The 25805-nt window shown below is 43.7% G+C and overlaps 1 protein-coding gene across 1 annotated transcript in view; it reads left to right on the forward strand.

Moving 5' to 3' along the window:
* The window catches only part of LOC115135693 (metabotropic glutamate receptor 4-like), a 278426-nt gene that overhangs the window by 105944 nt on the left and 146677 nt on the right, over positions 1 to 25805 (forward strand). The window contains exon 2 of the mRNA XM_029670652.2: positions 25061 to 25277. Coding sequence (XP_029526512.2) covers positions 25061 to 25277 — 217 coding nt within the window. The remainder of the gene's footprint in view (positions 1 to 25060; positions 25278 to 25805) is intronic.

A 25805-nucleotide genomic window follows, 5' to 3' on the forward strand; every position in this document is an offset into this window, starting at 1 on the left:
TACAGGATGGCAACAACAACTGCCTGACTTACCCCAGGAATGCACAATCCCTCCATCTGTGCTCAGACTGTCCGCAATAGGCTGAGAGAGGCTGGACTGAGGGCTTGTAGGCCTGTTGTAAGGCAGGTCCTCACCAGACATCATCGGCAACAAGTTTGCCTATGTGCACAAACCCACCATCGATGGACCAGACAGGACCAGAAAGAAGTGCTCTTCACTGACGAGTCGTGGTTTTGTCTCACCAGGGGTGATGGTTGGACTCGCGTTTATCGTCAAAGGAATGAGCGTTACACCGAGGCCTGTACTCTGGAGCGGGATCGATTTGGAGGTGTAGGGTCCGTCATGGTCTGGGGCGGTGTGTCACAGCATCATCGGACTGAGCTTGTTGTCATTGCAGGCAATCTCAACGTTGTGCGTTACAGGGAAGACATCCTCCTCCCTCATGTGCTACCCTACCTGCAGGCTAATCCTGACATGACCCTCCAGCATGACAATGCCCCCAGCCTCACTGCTCGTTCTGTGTGTGTTTTCCTGCAAGACAGAAATGTCAGTGTTCTGGCATGGCCAGCGAAGAGCCCGGATCTCAATCCAATTGAGCACGTCTGGGACCTGTTGGATCAGAGGGTGAGGGCTAGGGCCATCCCCCCCAGAAATGTCCGGGAACTTGCAGGTGCCTTGCTGGAAGAGTGGGATAACAACTCACAGCAAGAACGGGCAAATCTGTTGCAGTCCATGAGGAGGAGATGCACTGCAGTACTTAATGCAGCTGGTGGCCACACCAGATACTAACTGTTACTTTGATTTTACCCCCTCCCTTTGTTCAGAGACACATTATTCAATTTCTGTTCGTCACATGTCTGTGGAACTTGTTCAGTTTGTCTCAGTTGTTGAATCTTATGTTCATACAAATATTTAAACATGTTAAGTTTGCTGACAAAAACGCAGTTGACAGTGAGAGGACGTTTCTTTTTTTGCTGACTTTATGTATATGTTTGATGGGGTTGAAGTCAGCGCTTTGTGCAGGCAAGTCAAGTTCTTCCATACTGATTTTGAGAAATCATTTCTGTATGGACCTCACTTTGTGCACAGGGGTATTGTCATGCAGAAGCCGGAAAGAGCCTTCTCCAAACTGTTGCCACAAAGTTGGAAGCACAGAATCATCTAATATGTCATTGTATGCTGTAGCTTTAAGTTGCATTAAGCACTATGCATTGGGGCAGGTAGCATTCTCCTGGCATCCACCAAACCCAGATTCTTCTGTCGGACTGCCAGATTGTGAGGCGTGATTCATTCCTCCAGACAACGTGGTTCCAATGCTCCAAAGTCCAGTGGTGGCAAACTTTACACTACTCCAACCGATGCTTGGCATTGAGTATGGTGATCTTAGGGTTATGTGTGGCTGCTTGGCCATGTAAACCCATTTCACGAAGCTCCTGACGAACAGTTAATGTGCTGATGTTGCTTCCAGAGGCAGTTTGGAACTCGGTAGTGAGTGTTGCAATCAAGGACAGGCGATTTTTATGTGCTTCAGCACTCGGCGGTCCCGTTTTGTGAGCTTGTGTGGCCTACCACTTCGAGTCTGAGCTGTTGTTGCTCCTAGGCGTTTCCACTTTACAATAACAGCACTCACAGTCCACATACTTTTAGCCATGTGGTGTTTATATATACAGTGGGGCAAAAAAGTATTTAGTCAGCCACCAATTGTGCAAGTTCTCCCACTTAAAAATATGAGAGGGCCTGTAATTTTCATCATAGGTACATCATTATTCATCATTATGACAGACGAAATGAGAAAAAAAATCCAGAAAATCACATTGTAGGATTTGTAATTTATTTATTTGTGTAACGGCTTTCTAATGGTGAAGGAGAGTCGGACCAAACTGCAGCGTTTCGATTGCGATTCATGTTTATTAAACAAACGTAAAACACGACTAAACACGAACACTACAAAACAATAAACGAAACGGAAACCGAAAACAGCCTATACATGTGTCAACTAACATCTAACAAGGACATCAAGACACTCAGGACAATCACCCACAATACAACCAAAGAATATGGCTGCCTAAATATGGTTCCCAATCAGAGACAACGATAAACACCTGCCTCTGATTGAGAACCACTTCAGACAGCCATAGACTTTCCTAGAACACCCCACTAAGCTACAATCCCACTAACATACACACCAAAACCCCAAGACAAAACACACCACAATACAAAAACTCCATGCCACACCATGGCCTGACCCAATACATGAAGAAAAACACAAAATACTTAGACCAGGGCGTGACAATTTGCAAATTATGGTGGAAAATAAGTATTTGGTCACTTACAAACAAGCAAGATTTCTGGCTCTCACAGACTTCTTCTTTAAGAGGCTCCTCTGTCCTCCACTCGTTACCTGTATTAATGGCACGCGTTTGAACTTATCAGTATAAAAGACACCTGTCCACAACCTCAAACAGTCACACTCCAAACTCCACTATGGCCAAGACCAAAGAGCTGTCAAAGGACACCAGAAACAAAATTGTAGACCTGCACCTGGCTGGGAAGACTGAATCTGCAATAGGTAAGCAGCTTGGTTTGAAGAAATCAACTGTGGGAGCAATTATTAGGAAATGGAAGACATACAAGACCACTGATAATCTCCCTCGATCTGGGGCTCCACGCAAGATCTCACCCCGTGGGGTCAAACTGATCACAAGAACGGTGAGCAAAAATCCCAGAACCACACGGGGGGACCTAGTGAATGACCTGCAGAGAGCTGGGACCAAAGTAACAAAGCCTCTACCATCAGTAACACACTACGCCACCAGGGACTCAAATCCTGCAGTGCCAGTACATGTCCAGGCCCGTCTGAAGTTTGCTAGAGAGCATTTGGATGATCCAGAAGAAGATTGGGAGAATGTCATATGGTCAGATGAAAGCAAAATATAACTTTTTGGTAAAAACTCAACTCGTCGTGTTTGGAGGACAAAGAATGCTGAGTTGCATCCAAAGAATACCATACCTACTGTGAAGCATGGTGGTGAAAACATCATGCTTTGGGGCTGCTTTACACGACTGATCCGTGTAAAGGAAATAATGAATGGGGCCATGTATCGTGAGATTTTGAGTGAAAACCTCCTTCCATCTGCAAGGGCATTGAAGATGAAACGTGACTGGGTCTTTCAGCATGACAATGATCCCAAACACACCGTCCGGGCAATGAAGGAGTGGCTTCATAAGAAGCATTTCAAGGTCCTGGAGTGGCCTAGCCAGTCTCCAGATCTCAACCCCATAGAAAATCTTTGGAGGGAGTTGAAAGTCCGTGTTGCCCAGCAACAGCCCCAAAACATCACTGCTCTAGAGGAGATCTACATGGAGGAATGGGCCAAAATACCAGCAACAGTATGTGAAAACCTTGTGAAGACTTACAGAAAACGTTTGACCTCTGTCATTGCCAACAAAGGGTATATAACAAACTATTGAGATAAACTTTTGTTATTGACCAAATACTTATTTTCCACCATAATTTGCAAATAAATTCATAAAAAATCCTACAATGGGATTTTCTGGATTTTTATTTCTCATTTTGTCTGTCATAGTTGAAGTGTACCTATGATGAAAATTACAGGCCTCATCTTTTTAAGTGGGAGAACTTGCACAATTGGTGGCTGACTAAATACTTTTTTGCCCCACTGTATACTCACCACAACCCAATGAATCTGTTAAAGTACTAATGTAATATTTCTCTATTCTATGATGGAAATAGAAAAGTAACAATAGAATGTTTTTTTTTTTGTCAAGTGGTGTTACTGTATATTTCCCCTCTGTTGTCTGTCTCTCACAACTGTACGTAGTATATAGGCTAGCTAGAGTGTAACCTCTACAGCCAAAACGCTATGCATCCTAAATTAAATCAACATGAAACTGGAGTGAAAAACTACAGACTTTACATTGCTATACTAGAATGCTAGTGGAATGCAGGCTTTGCTTGACAACAGTCAGCAGGGTAGCAGTTGTGGAAGGGTTTACAGTTGTGGAGGAAGGTAATATGATTTACAGTATTTTGCCTGTAAAAGTAATTTGGCAATGTTTATATGACATTCTTACAAACAGACCACATTATTTCCTGCATACGCTTTTTATACCGGTATGGAGATGTGGGTTGGCGTCTATTTTTTATAAATATACACCATAAAAAAAGTAATCCATCATTAATTTGTTTAGGCAGGTACTAAGAAACATTATAAGACTAATAAAATGTATTTTCTAAATAGAATAGAATAGCATATTTTGAGTTTAATTAGGCCTTAAGATACTGCTCTGTGCAGCCATGGCTGCGCCATTCAAATTAAATCAATAGTTTGTCATTTTGTTCATTACACAGACAAGACACACCTCCCAATCACAGTCAACGGACATATATTTTAATGTAAGAATATAATGGAATATAAAATAAACCATATTTCTCCTACACAACTTGTCACAGGAACGTGTGGAACCAATATCATAAAAAATTGTTATTTCGAAACAGAGCCCAAGCCCATGTTTTTTTTATCCACGTTTCATCCCTTTCCTACCCTCACTCCACTTTGTTAGGGAGCAGGCATAGGGTCTCATCTGCAACATGATACCAATAGAAAATAATAGCAATCCTATCTTCAAAAGCATGTGAGTCAATATTTCACAACCTCCGCAGGCTTTTGGAGTTGCCTATACGCGAACGCCAAAACACTACGTCTACTTTTGATTTAGCCTACATTCTTGCATGCTAGATGTTTCAGTGATAGATGACCAAACACATAGATTAGCTCTGCCACCTCCAGTTATTTGTACAACTAGAAACCAATCAAACAAATAGCTTATAGCCTACAGACAGAGATTCAGTGAAACAAAATCACATTGATTGATTATCAGAGTCAGTGAAGTAACAGGCTTTTGGTCGGGAGTAGGCCTAAGCTACTGACTGCGAGTGAAGAGCATAATAATCCACTTGTTAAACTACATAACATGGCAAAATGTTCAAATAAGTGAGCCAACTAGGCAAGATGATCATGAGCAACACTCACCTCAACTTAGCTAACATTTCCCCAGCCTAATTCTAAATACTGAACTGTATCGTATGCTCATACAAATGAGGCAATTACTGTGATGTGACTTAATGTGAAGACTGCTATTTATTGAATAATTATCGACTATGTTTAATTATTACTCTATTATTAGAATTAATCATGTAACATTTAACTCATTAGAAATTTGGGGCACCACGGTAACAGTTGTTTACCGAGTTACTATCTCCCGACTTAAACTCTAAAGATGACCTAAATATCTCTTACATGAATGACAGTCAATTATTAATTAACTCATCGGTCTCTTTTTGAACGCCTCATAATCCTTGGATATACGCAAGAACCCTAACCTAAGTGATGAATTTGACGATACACAAATTGGCTTAATTAATAATTTACTAACTAACTAAATCATCACACAGAATACGTAAACACACACAGCATAGGTTATTGATTACATACAAAATACAATGAAAACCGGTCCCTAGTGGACTAACCTTTTGGTTAAGCAATGGAAAGGGGAGGAGTATGTAAGGAGAAGGAGAGACAAAGAGTCAACTTCTCGTACATACATTTGGGAGCTACGCTCACGGGAATATGAATACTTTGCACATGAACGACCGCTCATTCGGAAAATAAATGCAATATATATTTACATGTAGATGTCTGTCTCTGTCGTCTTTCTGGTGAAACCACTCGATACTTCTATGGGAAGTGGTTTGATGTAAGTCTCTGGTTGTCCACCAGAGGTCACAATGTCCTTCTTAGTTGTAGGCTTCTTTTGTTCTGGAGTGTCCGTTAGCATAGATACATCTGGTGTACCACACTGTGTTCAGAGGGATCTGTCTTCCCTCTCATCTTTGGTCAAACGTTCTAGACTACTTTACACGCACAGCTGCAGATGGTGCATGTTTTGGTCTGGTTTACAAAGTTTCTCACCATTTCAACGTGCGGACCACGGCCTCACGTTCTCTGGTCTCATTGGTTGATTATTCAGGGTACAGCTAGGACCACTGTACACACCAGCAGCAACCTGGCATGTTTTGGTCATGTAAATTTTGTTAATAAGTCCTTTTGAACACTCTGGTATTAGGGGCATTCCAACACGCCGACACAATGTCTGTGCTCGTGTGGGCATGGTTACTGACTGGAATGTGTACACCCTCAGAAATACAGTTATTTAGTTAAGCCATCCTTAATGATATCACAAAATAATAATCACTTGACAGGATTGTTCTTTAAATCCCCACCGACCATTTCCCATTTTGGACGTTGGAGTTTTGGCGGCAAAGTCTCTCTGTGTAACAAAGTATTTTCACCTCTCGGCTGTCCAGTCATAAAACCAGCCCAACTCCCCCCTCTGGGGGGAGAGAGGGTGTTCTGGCTATCTGTCAGCCATGTGCCGAGCTGATCTGGCACCTTTGATCCTCACCTAGGAGAGAGAGTCATGTATATTATATTGTATTACTTTATTATTGATACAATTGCTCAGAGAAAACTTTTGTTTTATTAACAAGTCATCTTTTTTCTCTCAAAAAGGTAGAGGTCAAAATGATTGACATTCCTGTTTTCAATACCTCACCTCGTGAGGAAAATGGCACTGATTATTTTTTCTAAAATATTTTATGAGATTGGAGAACACATTGGAGGGATCTTAGACCATATGTCCATACAGAATCTTCCCAGATCCTTGGCATCCTTCATCTGCGCTGTACTCTTCAATTCAAACCATAGGTTTCCGATGGTGTTCAAGTCCGGAGACTGAGATAGCCATTGCAAAAATTTTGATTTTGTGGCCAAATAACAAATTCTTTGTGAATTTTGATGTGCTCTTGGGGTTATTGTTTTGCTGGAAGATCCACTTGCGGCCAAGTTTCATCTTCCTGGCAGAGACAACCAGGTTTTTGGCCAAAATGTCCGGGTACTGGGTAAAGTTCATGATGTCGTTGACCTTAACAAGGGCCCAAGGGCCAGTGGAAGCAAAATAGCCCCAAAACATCAAATATCCACCACCATATGGGGCTATTTTCTGAATATGCATCTTTCTTTTGACGCAAAACCCACAACTGGTGTGTGTGGCCAAAGAGCTCTATTTTCATGTCATCTGACCATAGCACCGGTTCCAATCCATGTGCCCTTTAGCAAACTCCAGGCGTTTAAATTTGTTGTATGACATGATAGTAGAGCTCTTTGGCCATGCACACCAGTGGTGGGATTGGCATCGAACTGAGAATGCATAACCAGAAAATAACACCATACCTACTGTGATGGGGGAGGGTGGGTGAAATCGATACAGTTACATATCGCAATATTATTTTTGGACACTGTTATAGCAAAGTATCGGCTGTACCTGTGCCAAAACTCTGGTATTTTTCATCCTATATCTTGTTCTTCATTTTCTTTTGAACCTCTTGAAGCTAGGGGGCACTATTTTTATGTTTGGAAAAATAACGTTCCCAAAGTAAACAGCCTATTTCTCAGGACCAGATGCTAGAATATGCATATAATTGACGTATTAGGATAGAAAACACTCTAAAGTTTCCAAAACTGTCAAAATATTGTCTGAGTATAACAGAACTGATATTGCAGGCGAAACCCTGTGAAAAATCAAACCAGGAAGTGGCTTCTATTTTGAAAACTCCATGTTCCATAGCCTCCCATTGCTCCATTTTAAGGGATATCAACCATATTCCTTTTCCTATCGCTTCCTCAAGGTGTCACCAGTCTTCAGACATAGTTTCAGGCTTTTATTTTGAAAAATGAGCCAGAAAGATAACATTACGTCAGGTGGTCACACGAGTTTTGCTCACGCAACATAATTTGGATAGCTATTGTTTTTCCCTCCTACTGATAAAGACATTTGCGGTTGATATATTATCGATTATATATTTTAAAAACAACCTGAGGATTGATTATAAAAAAGTTTGACATGTTTCTGTGGACATTTCGGATATTATTTGGAATTTGTCTGCGTTGTTGTGACCGCTCTTTCCTGTAGATTTCTGAACATAATGTGCCAAACAAACGGAGGTGTTTTGGATATAAAAATAATCTTTATGGAACAAAAGGAACATTTGTTGTGTAACTGGGAGTCTCGTGAGTGAAAACATCCAAAGATCATCAAAGGTAAACGATTAATTTGATTGCTTCTCTGATTTGTGACCAAGCTACCTGATGCTAAGTGTACTTAATGTTTTGTCATGCGATCGGTACATTTACACAAACGCTTGGATTGCTTTCGCTGTGAAGCATAATTTCAAAATCTGAGACAACAGAAACCTCTGGGGGCAGTATTTCATTTTTGGATGAAAAACGTTCCCGTTTTAAAGTAGATATTTTGTCACGAAAAGATGCTCGAGTATGCATATAATTGACAGCTTTGGAAAGAAAACACTCTGATGTTTCCAAAACTGCAAAGATATTGTCTGTGAGTGCCACAGAACTAATGCTACAGGCGAAACCAAGATGACATTTCATACAGGAAGCGCTGTGTTCCAATGTCTCCTTATATGGCTGTGAATGCGCAAGGAATGAGCCTACACTTTCTGTCGTTTCCCCAAGTTGTTTGCAGCATTGTGATATATTTGTAGGCATATCATTGGAAAATTGACCATAAGAGACTACATTTACCAGGTGTCCGCTCGGTGTCCTCCGTCGAAACTATTGCGTAATCTCCAGGTGCGTGCATTTTTCCATTTTGAACAGAGGAGAAACCAAACTGCAACGAGTGATTTATCATCGAATAGATATGTGAAAAACACCTTGAGGATTGATTCTAAACAACGTTTGCCATGTTTCTGTCGATATTATGGAGTTAATTTGGAAAAAAGTTCACGCTGTAATGACTGAATTTCCGGGTTTTTTTCTTAGCCAAACGTGATGAACAAAATGGAGCGATTTCTCCTACACAAATAATATTTTGGAAAAACTGAACATTTGCTATCTAACTGAGAGTCTCCTCATTGAAAACATCCGATGTTCTTCAAAGTTATTTTATTTGAATGCTTTTCTTGTTTTTGTGAAAATGTTGCCTGCTGAATGCTAGGCTTAATGCTATGCTAGCTATCAATACTCTTACACAAATGCTTGTGTAGCTATGGTTGAAAAGCATTTTTTGAAAATCTGAGATGACAGTGTTGTTAAAATGGTGGATAATACTTGTATGTTTGAGGAATTTTAACTATGGGATTTCAGTTGTTTTGAATTTGGCGCCCTGCAATTTCACTGGCTGTTGTCGATGTGGGACGCTAGCGCACTCCCAGGAATCCCAGTTCCACAATTAATGTTTGTTTTGTTCGATAAAGTCCATCATTTAAATGCAAATACCTCCTTTTTGCTCGCACGTTTAGCCCAGTAATCCAAATGCACAATGTGCAAGCAATTAGTTCAGATGAAAAGTAAAAAAAGTTATATTACAGTTTGTAGAAACATGTCAAACGAGGTATAGAATCAATCTTTAGGATGTTTTTATCATAAATCTTTAATAATGTTTCAACTTGACAATTCCTTTGTCTTTAGAAATGAAAAGGAATGCAGCTTGCTTTCATGGCCACGTGCCTGTCTTAGCTCATGACATTCTGCCAGACCTCTTAGTCAAACAGCTCTTATTCTCTCCCACTTCATAGTAGAAGCCTGAAACAAGGTTCTAAAGACTGTTGACATCTAGTGAAAGCCTTAGGAAGTGCAATATGTCCCCATAGACACTGTATATTGGATAGGCAAAAACTTGAAAACCTACAAACCTCAGATTTCCCACTTCCTGGTTGGATTTTTTTCTCAGGTTTTTGCCTGCCATATACGTTCTGTTATACACACAGACATCATTCAAACAGTTTTAGAGTTTCAGAGTGTTTTCTATCCACATCTACTAATTATATGCATATTATTGCTTTTGGGCCTGAGTAGCAGGCAGTTTACTCTGGGCACCTTATTCATCCAAAGTACTCAATACTGCCCCCGTTCCCAAAGAAGTTTTAAGTATCATGATAATATTGTATCGTGATGTCCCTGGCAATTCCCTGCTCTAATACCTACTGTAAAATGTGGTGGATATTTGATGTTTTGGAGCTATTTTGCTTCCACTGGTCCTGGGGCCCTTGTTAATTAAGGTCAATGGCATTATTAACTTTACCCAGTACCAAGACATTTTAAGTACCAAGATGTAATGTCATGTGCACAAGTACAGTGAATGCCTTTCTTGCAAGCTCTAAACCCAGCAATGCAGTAATCAATAACAATACAAATCAACAAATAACATAAGGTAGAACAAAAACACACAAATAAAAATAGGTCACATAAGCATGGGCTCCCTCTGTGTGCAATAATAATGTTTATGTCATGTGGACTGGAACAGGTGAACCCAAGAGCAGACTCAGACGAGGAGACAGGGATGAGGTAACCAAGGTATTTATTGAAACACAGGGGGAAGATTGAGTGCAGGCCAGGGGAAGCTCAGGCGGGTTGCAGAAAACCAGGTGCGGAGGTTGAGGCTGGACCGAGTGGTGTTAGGACAGGGTGAGCAAGTCCGGAGGGGAATCCTAGGGAGCTGTAGAGTGGGGGATCCAGGACAGATTAGCAGGACTGACGAGATGTAGGACTGGAGACAGGGACCAGAGTCAGAGCGGGCAGAACTGTAGCGGAGAGGAAAACAGCATCAGGCCCAACAGGAACCAAACAGGAACAAATTGCTAGAAGCATAGACTGACTGAGTAGATATTTTGATCTGGCAGTGTGGAAGTGGCAGGACTGAGTATTTGTAGAGGTCTTGATTATAGAGCAGGTTGCAGCTGGTGGGGATCTGTTCTGACTCCAGCACATCTGTCTCCTTTCACACAGTCACACACACACAGAGGGAGGGGGAGAGAGCACTAGAGGAGTGGTGGCAGGTCAAGGAGACACAGGATGAGCACTAGAGGGCGTGGCAGGAGCAGATGTGACATCCCATACCTGGGATATAAACTGGGGTCCTCTGTCAGAAACGATGTCAGTGGCAATGCCATGCAGCCGATATACATGGGATACCAGCAAATCAGCAGTCTCCCTGGCGAATGGAAGCTTGGAGAGGGGAATGAAGTGAGCCGCTTTGGAAAATCTGTCAATTATGGTGAGAATGACTGAGTTACCGTTGGATGGGCGAAGGCCAGTGACGAAGTCCAGAGCTATGTGTGACCAGGGGCGACTGGGTATGCGAATAGGGAGAAGCAGACCGGAAGTGGGTTTGGTGGAGGTTTTGTTCCAGGCACAGACCGAGCAGGCTGAGACGAACTCCTGGACGTCTCTCTCTATGGTCGGCCACCAAAAGCGCTGACGCAGGATGGCTGTCTGGTTCAGGCCAGGGTGACAGGTGAGGGGAGTAGAATGGGCCCACTGAAGAACCTCAGAGTGAACTGAATCTGGAACAAACAGGGCCTTTCTTGGCCCGTTGCCTGGGTCAGGCTGGTTCTGCTGAGCCTGGCGAATACGGGACTCGATCCAGGTTGAGGCTGGAGTGAGAGGTGTTGGGACAGGGTGTGCAAGTTCGGAGAGGAATCCAAGGGAGCCGTCCGTAGAGTGGGAGATCCAGGACAGAATAGCAGGACGAGAAATAGGATTGGAGTAAGGGACCAGAGTCAGAGCGGGCAGAACTGTAGCGGAGAGGAAAATAGCATCAGGCAAAGGAAAACAGACACAACAGGACAACAGTCTCCAAAAACGAAAAAGCTGCTAGAAGCATAGACAGACTGAGCAGAGATTACGATCTGGCAGCATGGAAGTGGCAGGACTGAGTATTTGTAGAGGTCTTGATTATGGAACAGGTTGCAGCTGGCGGGGTCTGCTCTGACTCCAGCACACCTGTCTCTGCCCCCCCCCCCCACACACACACACAGAGAGAGAGAGACAGAGAGCACTGGGGGAGTGGCGACAGGTCAAGGAGACACAGGATGAGCACTAGAGGGAGTGGCAGGAGTAGATGTGAGTTTAACATGACCTTTGAATGACTACCTCATCTCTGTATCCCACACATACAATTATCTGTAAGATCCCTCAGTCGAGCAATGAATTTCAAACAGAGATTTAACCATAAAGACCACAGAGTTTTTGCAATGCCTCACAAAGAAGGGCCCCATTGGTAGATGGTTAAATAAAAAAAGCAGACATTGAATATCTCTTTGAGCATGGTGAAGTTATTAAATATACTTTGGATGGTGTATCAATACACCCAGTCTCTACAAAGATACAGGCATTTTTCCTAATTATGGGCCTAATTAATTTCATTAAATTGACTGATTTCCATATGTAAAATCTTTGAAATTGTTGCATGTTGCGTTTATATTTTTGTTCAGCTGTTCAGGAGGCTGTTGGTGTTAGACTTGATGTACCCATGCCGCAGAGAGAAGAATCTATGGCATGAGTGGCTGAAGTCTAACGATTTTCCGGGCTTTCCTTTCACACCGCCTGATTTAGAGGTCCTGGATGACAGATGGTGATGTTGAGGTAGAGGTTGGTGTTACGGCACTACACTGCCAGGTCACGGACCTCCTCTCTGTAAGCTGTCTCATCGTCGCCGGTGATCAGGCCTACCACCGTCGTGTCGTCAGCAAATTTGATGTGTGGACAGGGAGTACAAGAGTGGACTAAGCACATACCCCTGCAGTTCCCCCATGGGGTCGGCCCGTCAGGGAGTCAAGGATCCAGTTACAGAGGGAGATGTTCAGTCCCAGGCTCCTAAGCTTGGTGACAAGCTTGGAAGGGACGATGGTGTTGAACGCTGAGCTGTAGTCAAGGACATGCATTCTTACATAGGTATTCCTCTCATTTTAGCCAAAAACCTGGTTGCTTCTGACAGGAGTCTGAAACTTGATGGCAAGTGGATCTTCCATCAAGACAATAACCCCAAGCAAACATCAAAATCCACAAAGAAATGGTTAATTGGCCATCTGTCTATTTGTATTAGCTGCCCCTCACCTCCACTGGATGCCAGATGAAAGGGTATTTTCAGACCAATGGGTAAATGTGAAAGCATCACAAGTAGAATGATGCTGCACAATAAGTGCATGCCTTGCTTAAGGTTTGGATGACTCTGGATGTAATATAAGGACATTTACACATTTTATAATTAAATGTCTTCATTTCATAGGGCAATATTTGAATTGTAAATTAGACATTTGAGAATCAATTTGATAACCAGAGAAGGTCCCGATGGAATAGCTAAAGCCCTCTCCCCAAATATGTGCTTTCGTCTGTAGTCTAATCTATATTAGTGTAGCTAAAATAATTGGTGAGACAATTAATTCTAATTAAGTGTCAAGATTGCCTTGTAATTTCAGTGTAATTCAGCAAAACCAAAGCACAGGGGAGAGGCTTTGCAAGGTAATTGCTCTTTGTGTTTGCTAATAAACATTAGTGTTAAAACAAGTTATTCAGGATCATTATTGGGAGAGTGATTTACTAGTCATTAATTGACAAAGTGAGTTTCATCTCAGCTGATGAGCAGTTCTCTAACATATGTAGTGCAACAGGAGGGATAGGAAATAATCACTCGGCAAACACATTGCACAGATTCTCCAATAACAGCATGTGATGAATACTGTTTATTTAAAGAACCTAATTCACACTGGTATTTTGATGCATGGCTATTTGTGTCCCATAAATGGTAATGTTTTCAGTAACAGATTAACAGGGCTGAAATTCTTCTTCTTACAGAGATCCTGCTATTTCTGGAGGTGTTATTTAGTAGCTGTACAGTCACAGTAATAATAACGCTTGGAAGTAAATACGTATCAGCCTTGCATATGTTTGCTTTCACACTTTGTGTGTGAAGTGACGTCATAGCGCTTAGCCAGGTTGATAAAAACAGAGCAAAAAAAACACATGATGGTTTAGTCACTCAATAACTGTCTTTCAGCTTTAACTAAGTGTGATCACTTTTTCCCCAACCTCATTATTATTTCAAAAAGTGCTTGATAAAATGCAGACCTGTGAATTTCAAGTTCTTGACATGCTAATTGTGCTTACAGTTCTTAACTCCTTATCTCAAGTATTCAATTGCAATTTGGATTCTACCAACATAACAGACAGTCTAATGGAGGGTTCTCCAACTGGCGGCCGCGAGCCAGCAATATTATTTGGCCCCCCAAATTAATTATATCAACATATATCTAATAATAAAAAATCTCAGACCCGAGATGCAAAAACTCCAAAATGCAATTTCCCAAGAAGGAAGTTACCCTTACCTAAATAATGCAGAAGTTACATTTTAACTTCATTCATGAGGAGAGAGAATGCAGGAGACAAATAAAGCAGGCAGCGGACCATTTTGTGGTGCTGAGACGTAAAGCTTCAACCGCAGCGCAATCAATAGGAGGTGAACAGCGCCTGGTGCTGAAAATATATCTAACCTGTTATGCAAGTTGCACAGCAACATATGGAGAAAACCTACCCCCAGTTGAGTAATTCATTCAACAGTTATTCATTTTAATTTGACTTTACAAATAATGAGAGAGCTTAAATGAGTCTTTCTTCTGAGCCTAAGCCTATATAAAATAAAATAACTGGCTGAGGTAGGCTACGAGGCTTAACAGCATCTTTCACAATAAAAAAATATATGTCTTAATATGAGTGATTTTTTTTATTAGGCCTGTTTACAATTACAACTGGCCAAAACTGTAGCATCCTAATTTAAAGAAAAAATGGCAATGTCTGTATCTGAATGTCTGTATCGGGATAGCCTGCTCCTGTAACGACAGAACAAACAGAAAATATTGTCAGCTTAAGACCTACATATCCCTAGATAAGCACTCACAATAATATTAGTATTGAATAAATACAGTCGTATAGGCTACTAAGTTACTTACTCAATGGGAAAAGTTGCATTTCCCCTCGGACACAGTCTTGATGATGTCCGGTGAGGTGGATGTGATTTTGATGCACAGGTAGTCCTCGATTGACTTATGTGAAAACCAGTTCCTGTCGTGAAGCTATACTGCGTTCGTAGAGGAAAATGAGGACTCTATCCGTTCATTGTTAGCACCTAAAATGCAAGTTTGTTCATTGTGCTTTATTCCTCACATAAGGACTTGGCACTCCTGAGTGCATCCCTGAGAAGGCTCGATGTCTGGAATTCAATCAACTCAGTTTGAATTGCGGCCTCGTCCAGCGAGGGTATTGTTTTCTTAGCAAGGGAGGAGAATCTTCCATCTGGGCGGACTGTGAGAGGGTCACGTACTAACGCAACGATATCCTTGGGCATGCTGTAGTCTTCCAATCTTGTGGAGAAGTTGTCTGGTTCCTCTGCCTGTCGTTCTTCAGTGTACTGAATTGCAGTAGCCTTCCAGATGACAAGTCCAAATTGAACAACTCAAGCTTCCTAGTCAGGGCCTCAAGTTTCTCCACCATGTCCACAATAGTTTTTCCTCTTCCTTGTAACTGCATATTTAACTCGTTTAAGTGACAGAATTTGTCAGCCTGAAAAGCTGTGTGTGTGTTTAACACTTCAATGTTTCTGCGTCGGGCATCTGTCTGTGGCGGGAAAGTCATTTTGAAAGTTCCATGCTTAGGTTCACAATGAAGTCTGAGATTGAATTATTTGCAAACTGCGACATTTTCATTGCAAATAAGACCCACTGGCTTGGCATTGGGAAAATAAGGTAATATGAACACATCTCTCTCTGTACATTCTTCCCCGAAACTTCGATTTTCATTTATCCACCTTTGTTTTGATATTTTTTGAGAGTGACATTTTCTCTTGCTATCAAGCTAATTATTCTGAATGAATGTTGATGTTAAAAACAATAGTGTAGCCTCCAGTAGGCTACATAGAACTGTTTTTCCCCACCAATCAATGCACAGAGAAATGGACAAAAATAATAATTGAATAGAGACACGTTGATTTTATGAGCATAATCAGATCGAAATGATTGTACTAATCAGAGAGTGTTAAACGTTTTGTTTAATTTGTTGTGTAGGCCAATTCATTGTGCTAATATTATATACTAATTATGTTCTGGCTCACCAACTATTAGCTCAGAAAAAAATGGACCCAAGGCCAAACCTACTGTAGTTGACGAACCCCGGTCTAATGCTTCAGAGTGTGAGAATTTCGCAGGAATGGCACCCAAAGGAAAATATTGTCATGTATTGTCATATTATGTCTTGTTCCTGTTCTTTCTCTTCACTCCGTCTCCCCCTGCTGGTCGTATTAGGTTACCTTCTCTTCCTTTCCTTCCCCCAGCTGTTCCTCATCTTCTCTAACTACCTCGTTCACCCTTTTCCCACCTGTTCCCTTTTTCCCTCTGATTAGGTCTCTATTTCTCTCTCTGTTCCTGCTTCTGTCTTTGTCAGATTCTCGTTTGAGTTTCTCATGCCAGAACCAAACTATCGTCTCGTTTGCTTCACCCTTGTCTCGTCCTGTCGGAATCTGCCTGTTCATCTGATGCTACGTGTGATCAGGTACCCCTGTCCTCTACAACCCGCGCCTACCCAGAGAGACCAGCAGTCTGTCGCCGCTAACCCTGCTATTCTCCTCTGCTACTAAGAAGGGGACTCTTCTGTAAATATCAGAAGGACTTTATGATTTATTTGTCGCCCTCTCTGCGGGTTGTCTATTTTGCCATTCTATACATCTGAAGAGGATCTATGTCTTCCCTGTGTTAAACCGCTTTTGGGTCCTCACTCACCTGCATAACAGAAGAATCTGACCAAGAATGGACCCAGCGACTTCGGATCCTCTCCACTCAGCCGTCGAGATCCAGGGAGCGATGCAAGGCAGACACGAGCAGGAATTGTCTGCTGCTCGACATGCCGTTGAGACCCTGGCCGGCCAAGTCTCCGACCTCACAAAACAGATTCACCATCTCCGCCTCGATCCACCGGCCACTTCCAGGGCTTCCGAATCTCCAGAGCCCAGAATCAATAACCCGCCGTGTTACTCTGGGGAGCCCACTGAATGCCGCTCGTTCATCACCCAGTGTGATATTGTGTTTTCTCTCCAGCCCAACACTTACTCCAGGAGCACAGCTCGTATCGCCTACGTCATATCTCTCCTTACTGGACGGGCTCGTGAGTGGGGCACGGCAATCTGGGAGGCGAGGGCTCAGTGTACTAACCAGTATCAGGACTTTAAGGAGGAGATGATATGGGTTTTTGATCGTTCTGTTTTTGGGGAGGAAGCTTCCAGGGTCCTGTCTTCCCTATGTCAAGGTAATCGATCCATAACAGATTACTCTATTGAGTTTCGCACTCTTGCTGCCTCCAGTGACTGGAACGAGCCGGCTTTGCTCGCTCGTTTTCTGGAGGGTCTCCGCGCGGAGGTAAAGGATGAGATTCTCTCCCGGGAGGTGCCTTCCAGCGTGGATTACTTGATTGAACTCGCTATTCGCATAGAGCGACGGGTTGATCTTCGTCACCAAGCTCGTGGAAAGGAGCTCGCGTTCTCCGTTGCCCCCCTCTCCGCATCACTACTATCTTCCTCCGCCGGCTCGGGTGCTGAGCCTATGCAGCTGGGGGGTATCCGCATCTCGACTAAGGAGAGGGAACGGAGAATCACCAACCGCCTCTGTCTCTATTGCGGTTCCGCTGGTAATTTTGTCACTTCATGTCCAGTAAAAGCCAGAGCTCATCAGTAAGCGGAGGGCTACTGGTGAGCGCTACTACTCTGGTCTCTCCTTCAAGATCCTGCACTACCTTGTCGGTCCATCTACGCTGGACCGGTTCGTCAGCTTCCTGCAATGCCTTGATAGACTCTGGGGCGGAGGGCTGTTTTATGGACGAGACCTGGGCTCGGGAACATGACATTCCTCTCAGACAGTTAGGGGAGCCCACGGCCTTGTTCGCTTTGGATGGTAGTCCTCTCCCCAGGATTCAGCGTGAAACGCTACCTTTAACCCTCACTGTCTCTGGTAATCATAGCGAAACCATTTCTTTTTTAATTTTTCGTTCACCTTTTACACCTGTTGTTTTGGGCCATCCCTGGCTAGTTTGTCATAATCCTTCTATTAATTGGTCTAGTAATTCTATCCTCTCCTGGAACGTCTCTTGTCATGTGAAATGATTAATGTCTGCTATCCCTCCTGTTTCCTGTCTCTTCTTCACAGGAGGAGCCTGGTGATTTGACGGGGGTGCCGGAGGAATATCACGATCTGCGCACGGTGTTCAGTCGGTCCAGGGCCACCTCTCTTCCTCCGCACCGGTCATATGATTGTAGTATTGATCTCCTTCCGGGAACCACTCCCCCCCGGGGTAGACTATACTCTCTGTCGGCTCCTGAACGTAAGGCTCTCGAAGATTTTTTGTCTGTAGCTCTCGACGCTGGTACCATAGTCCCCTCCTCCTCTCCCGCCGGAGCGGGGTTTTTTTTTGTTAAGAAGAAGGACGGGTCCCTGCGCCCCTGCATAGATTATCGAGGGCTGAATGACATAACAGTTAAGAATCGTTATCCGCTTCCTCTTATGTCTTCAGCCTTCGAGATCCTGCAGGGAGCCAGGTTTTTCACTAAGTTGGACCTTCTTAACGCTTACCATCTCGTGCGCATCAGGGAGGGGGACGAGTGGAAAACGGTGTTTAACACTCCGTTAGGGCACTTTGAATACCGGGTTCTTCCTTTCGGCCTCGCTAACGCTCCAGCTGTCTTTCAGGCATTAGTGAATGACGTCCTGAGAGACATGCTGAACATCTTTGTTTTCGTTTACCTTGACGATATCCTGATTTTTTTCACCGTCACTCCAGATTCATGTTCAGCACGTTCGACGTGTCCTCCAGCGCCTTTTAGAGAATTGTCTTTATGTAAAGGCTGAGAAGTGCTCTTTTCATGCCTCCTCCGTCACATTTCTCGGTTCTGTTATTTCCGCTGAAGGCATTAAGATGGATCCCGCTAAGGTCCAAGCTGTCATCGATTGGCCCGCCCCTAAGTCACGCGTCGAGCTGCAGCGCTTTCTCGGCTTCGCAAATTTCTATCGTCGTTTCATCCGTAATTTCGGTCAGGTGGCAGCTCCTCTCACAGCCCTTACTTCTGTCAAGACGTGCTTTAAGTGGTCCGTTTCCGCCCAGGGAGCTTTTGATCTCCTCAAGAATCGTTTTACATCCGTACCTATCCTTGTTACACCTGACGTCTCTAGACAGTTCGTTGTCGAGGTTGACGCGTCAGAGGTGGGCGTGGGAGCCATTCTTTCTCAGCGCTCCCTTTCTGACGACAAGGTCCACCCTTGCGCGTATTTTTCTCATCGCCTGTCGCCGTCAGAACGTAACTATGATGTGGGAAACCGCGAACTGCTCGCCATCCGCTTAGCCTTAGGCGAATGGCGACAGTGGTTGGAGGGGGCGACCGTTCCTTTTGTCGTTTGGACTGACCATAGGAACCTTGAGTACATCCGTTCTGCCAAATGACTTAATGCGCGTCAGGCTCGTTGGGCTCTGTTTTTCGCTCGTTTCGAGTTCGTAATTTCTTATCGTCCGGGCTCTAAGAACACCAAGCCTGATGCTTTATCTCGTCTCTTCAGTTCTTCAGTAGCCTCCACCGACCCCGAGGGGATTCTCCCTGAGGGGCGTGTTGTCGGGTTGACTGTCTGGGGAATTGAGAGGCAGGTAAAGCAAGCACTCACTCACACTCCGTCGCCGCGCGCTTGTCCTAGGAACCTTCTTTTCGTTCCCGTTCCTACTCGTCTGGCCGTTCTTCAGTGGGCTCACTCTGCCAAGTTAGCCGGCCACCCCTGCGTTCGGGGTACGCTTGCTTCCATTCGCCAGCGTTTTTGGTGGCCCACTCGGGAGCGTGACACGCGTCGTTTCGTGGCTGCTTGTTCGGTCTGCGCGCAGACTAAGTCCGGTAACTCCCCTCCTGCCGGCCGTCTCAGACCGCTTCCCATTCCCTCTCGACCGTGGTCTCACATCGCCTTAGACTTTATCACCGGACTGCCTTCGTCAGCGGGGAAGACTGTTATTCTTACGGTTGTCGATAGGTTCTCTAAGGCAGCTCATTTTATTCCCCTCGCTAAGCTTCCTTCTGCTAAAGAAACGGCACAAATCATCATCGAGAATGTTTTCAGAATTCATGGCCTTCCGTCAGACGTCGTTTCGGACAGGGGTCCGCAATTCACGTCTCAATTTTGGAGGGAGTTTTGCCGTTTGATTGGGGCTTCTGTCAGTCTCTCTTCCGGCTTTCACCCCCAGTCTAACGGTCAAGCAGAACGGGCCAATCAGACTATTGGTCGCATCTTACGCAGTCTTTCTTTTCGTAACCCTGCGTCTTGGTCAGAACAGCTCCCCTGGGCAGAATACGCCCACAACTCGCTTCCTTCATCTGCGACCGGGCTATCTCCTTTTCAGAGTAGCCTCGGGTACCAGCCTTCGCTGTTCTCGTCTCAGCTCGCCGAGTCCAGCGTCCCCTCCGCTCAGGCTTTTGTCCAACGTTGTGAGCACACCTGGAAGAGGGTCAGGTCTGCACTTTGCCGTTATAGGGCGCAGACTGTGAGAGCCGCTAATAAGCGTAGAACTAAGAGTCCTAGATATTGTCGCGGTCAGAGAGTATGGCTCTCCACTCAAAACCTTCCCCTTAAGACAGCTTCTCGCAAGTTGACCCCGCGGTTCATTGGTCCGTTCCGTATTTCTCAGATCATTAATCTTGTCGCAGTGCGACTTCTTCTCCCGCGATATCTTCGTCGCGTCCACCCGGTCTTCCATGTCTCCTGTGTTAAGCCCGTTCTTCGCGCCCCGCTCGTCCCCCCCATCCTTGTCGAGGGCGCACCTATCTACAGGGTCCGTAAGATTTTGGACATGCGTCCTCGGGGCCGTGGTCATCAGTACCTAGTGGATTGGGAGGGGTACGGTCCTGAGGAAAGGAGTTGGGTTCCCTCTCGGGACGTGCTGGACCGTTCGCTGATCGATGATTTCCTCCGTTGCCGCCAGGTTTCCTCCTCGAGTGCGCCAGGAGGCGCTCGGTGAGTGGGGGGGTACTGTCATGTATTGTCATATTATGTCTTGTTTCTGTTCTTTCTCTTCACTCCGTCTCCCCCTGCTGGTCGTATTAGGTTACCTTCCTTTCCTTCCCCCAGCTGTTCCTCATCTTCTCTAACTACCTCGTTCACCCTTTTCCCACCTGTTCCCTTTTTCCCTCTGATTAGGTCTCTATTTCTCTCTCTGTTCCTGCTTCTGTCTTTGTCAGATTCTCGTTTGAGTTTCTCATGCCAGAACCAAACTATCGTCTCGTTTGCTTCACCCTTGTCTCGTCCTGTCGGAATCTGCCTGTTCATCTGATGCTACGTGTGATCAGGTACCTCTGTCCTCTACAACCCGCGCCTACCCAGAGAGACCAGCAGTCTGTCGCCGCTAACCCTGCTATTCTCCTCTGCTACTAAGAAGGGGACTCTTCTGTAAATATCAGAAGGACTTTATGATTTATTTATCGCCCTCTCTGCGGGTTGTCTATTTTGCCATTCTATACATCTGAAGAGGATCTATGTCTTCCCTGTGTTTTGACATTAAAGGACTCTGTTTTTGTTAAACCGCTTTTGGGTCCTCACTCACCTGCATAACAAATATGGTTAACAATTGTAATACACAATAATCACCCTTTCAAATCTGTTTCCAGTTTTAACACCGAAGACCCCATCAGCTCAATACCTACATGGCCTATACAGACACATCTTGGCTTATTTGGGAGGGATTACAACACTTTCAAATGTTTTGAGCATCTCAAATGAGATATTCCTGACTATAGAATTTGAAGTAGCTAAGTGCTTTTAATGGTTCCATTTAAACGGTCAATGCTATCCCTATGTCCTCTTTTGTTGACCTAGTCCTGTTAAATCGCTTTAGAATGTATATTGTCCAATCACAGTCCCTGCAAGGCAATCTCACTGCCATTAACAGACATTTTAAGTGTATTAAACCTGCTGTGCCTTAATTTTGTAGGTGCACTCTATAACAATTACATGTGAATTCTATGGATACAAATGCATTTCTTAAGAGAGAGATTTCTTAGAACATGAATTACTCTCATCTAATTTCGCTGGTTTAATCATTTGTGACCATTAGCTTTCTTGCTTTACTATACTGTATGTTGGTAAGACATAATAGAAAGTAACAAAACAGTAGGCTTGTGCTGCCGATCAGGACATTGGCTTCCTCTGGTCTGGGCAAGAAAAGCTGTTTCATTCACTAATTAGCTGTCCTCCTTTAATTACAACAACATCACAGGCAGTCAACCCCCTAGCGCGAGGTTAATAGCATCCAACAAAGCATTAGAGGCATTTAAAATGGATCCCTGTTCTTGGGCCTGGAACTAACTCTACTCGGCACCCTACAGACGCCATGAAATTCAGCTGAGAATACTGCTGGCACCCTAAGTAGCAATTCTGTATTTGCTCCTACAATTAGTATGTACTGGGTAAAGGCATAATTCAACTATCTAGTGTGAAACATTTCCCTTTCCCTTGTTTTTTTGGTGAACCCTTTATTGATGCTAACTACTACAGTAGCAGTGAAGTGTTTCAACTATCAACTCTACTTCCTGACTCTACCCATATCCAGCACAGTACTGTGGGCAACACAGGTGTATTATTGTGTACTTCATTTCAAGGCCACTACTACAACAGAGAAATAGGGCCAACGCATCTTTTGGTTCGTGCTGGAGCACTTCAGGGACTCTGCCCTCTACATCGGTCTCTTTGGATACTTTTCAAACAGGACTGGTTGTGGTGTGTGATGGCCAACACCATCGACCTACTGTAGCTACTACACTACAGGCTAGCAAACGGGCAAATAAAGAGAGAGAGGGGAAAAAAGAGGAGTATGTTTTCTTCACTGCACTGTGCAGTAGCTTTTTGCCCACCCGTATCTTACTTTATCTGAGCATAGATTTAAAGGGTTATCCAAATGCTGAAATGTATTTGTGCGTGTTCCTGTGCTGCTGCATACAGATCAAGAACAGTAACATCCACTGACCAGGACCATCGCTAAATTACAGCAATGCGTTGTCTGGGGCACAGATTGCACATGTCAGGCTTTCAAAGGGTGAAATTAGTGCTGAACTGGTGTCATAACAAATTGTCTCATTGTTTTTTTTATAAAGTGTGGTAGGAAAATGTGTGTCAAAAAAAAAATCATGATTGAAATGAAAAGTTGTTATTTATAGAACTCTAATAACAGTGATTTGATGAAAATCACCGGTAATTGTGTTTCCAGAATGGCCCATAGGGCAGGAGCCCATCTCCTGTTTCTGTAGCGCGTGAGGAATGTACCCAGGACTTTTTAGAGTCTTTGGTATGACTCGACTGGGGATCGAAACCCCAAACCTTCTAATCTCAGGACGGACACTAACGACAAGGCCACTGCACTAACAATGCTAGTCATCTTCGAATTCATCTTCCACTCAACATTGGTAAAACATGATGGATCCAGAAAGGACGTGGTGCCAACAGATAGGGAGACACAATACTGAGTCGGGGACTCCGTAGTCCAATGGCTGCCCAGATAGGTTTGGTATGGGTCTGTGGTGGGTGTTAACTTGGCAGAAGGATGGCAATGGGTCAGATTGAGTGTGCCTCTGAGCTTGCTGCCCATCATAATGAACCACCTAGCTGTGGATCCAGCGGGAAATCAGAGCTGTTTTTAGTATCAGGGTTCCCTTCCCGTAGTGTCACAACCACAAAAATAGGACGATAAGTCATCAATCACTGCAACCACTTTATCACACCCAGGAAAACAGCTCTGCCAGTTGCACTGCGTGCTATATCAATATAGGACACATTGAGATATTTTCATGAGCACATTTGAGATATATCTGAAACTCATAGGATATCTTACAGTCAGCTGTAAATAAACAGTGTATTCTGCCCTTGAGTTGCGTTCCCATGCAAAACTAGACAGATAGCTAACAACTAAGTCTTCAATAAAACTCCCAAGGCGTGACTTTTCTTGAATGAATATATTGAAAACGTTTATGTTGTGAAACTGCAAAATACAGAAAAGAATATACTTTAGTGTTTTTTCACACCGACATACTGTAGCTATACATTAAGTACAAGTTGCATAAATAAAAAAAACACGCGCTAAGGTACCATGCATCTGGCATGATGCCAAACCATATAGCTAATTGTTAACCATATGGTAATTGCTCCTTTCATTACTCTAATAATGTATAACCATCTATGTAGAATAACAAAGCATATTACACTAGAAACAGTAACAAAACTACAGTATTGTATATTTTACAATTCGTTTGCATGACGCATGAGCAAAGTAATACAGCTAACGACATACATTAAAGGCGTTGCAATTTGTGAGTAAATGCAACCAACATTGATATGTAAGAAACTCTATCAATAACAAGATTATCATCATTAGCTAAATGCTTGAATCGAACTTACAAACAAATATTTTTCCAAGGCTGAAGCGTGACAAGAAATAACTACATTGAAAGACCTGCACCGTAGCGTTGTTTGTAGCTGCTTCTATGCATGCAAAACAAATTCTGAACTTCCCGTTTGCGTTGTCTTTCTAAGTACCAGAAAGCGCCACTAGGGGGCAAATAACACCATTGAACACAATGAAAATCCAATTTAACCATTGTAATACCTTCTAACAGGATGGCAGCACACAGTGTAAACAAAGTACTACAAAATGATAGATGAATGAATAAATGAATGAATATGACTACTCAGGACCTGAAAATCTGCACAGAATGAATGAGCATGTATATGAAAAGCCTCTCAAACAGTGTTATTGCCCTTGGCTTCATCCCCCTGCTTGTGTGTTGGTTGCCGATCCCCGTGCAGAAGCCTGACACGCTCATCTTCTCACTGAGTAATCACCCCCCCCCCCCCCAGTTGTCTGAAGGAGACCACCTGTGGTCTAAAGGAGACCCCATGTGGTGAACGGTATGAGCCAGCCATAGCTGGCAGGATGGAATAATTTTTCATTTCCCCTGAGACTTAGAGACTGATTGCTGATCCGCTCTCCCTCTGTCCCCACCCCCTTCCTGCTATGACTTCTTTGCCTCTTCTCCATCTTAACTCATCCCTTCTTCCCTCTCTCCTCAGATCCCCCAGGTGAGTTATGCCTCCACGGCACCGGAGCTGAGCGACAACACACGTTACGACTTTTTCTCGCGCGTGGTGCCCCCGGACACCTACCAGGCACAGGCCATGGTGGATATCGTCAAGGCCATGCGCTGGAACTTTGTCTCCACCGTGGCGTCCGAGGGGAACTATGGAGAGAGCGGTGTGGATGCCTTCATACATAAGTCTCGAGAGGACGGTGAGTGGGTTCTCTGTGGTTTCGTTCTGTTCATTCATCATTCCTCTTGCCATATGATCTGAAGATGACTCAATAGAAGATGGCCCTGAGTGGTACAACTGGCCTATTTCCCTGGGTTTGTCTTCTGTATGTATAAAATCCATATAAATTCCACCCAAAACAACAACTTGCACAAATACATTAACAGATAAAGGATAATACAGTAGTGTTTCTCAAAAACATTTGTGTGAATCTAACTTCAGATATGGAATATACGCTATATACAGTTGAAGTCAGAAGTTAACATACACTTAGGTAACTTGTTTTTCAACCACTCCACAAATTTCTTGTTAACAAACTATAGTTTTGGCAAGTCGGTTAGGACATCTACTTTGTGCATGACACAAGTCATTTTTCCAACAATTGTTTACAGACAGATTATTTCACTTATAATTCACTGTATCACAATTCCAGTGGGTCAGAAGTTCACATATACTAAGTTGACTGTGCCTTTAAACAGCTTGGAAAATTCCAGAAAATTATGTCATG

The sequence above is a fragment of the Oncorhynchus nerka genome, linkage group LG2 (genome assembly GCF_034236695.1).
Source record: "Oncorhynchus nerka isolate Pitt River linkage group LG2, Oner_Uvic_2.0, whole genome shotgun sequence".
In the NCBI taxonomy this organism is placed as follows: Eukaryota; Metazoa; Chordata; class Actinopteri; order Salmoniformes; family Salmonidae; genus Oncorhynchus; species Oncorhynchus nerka.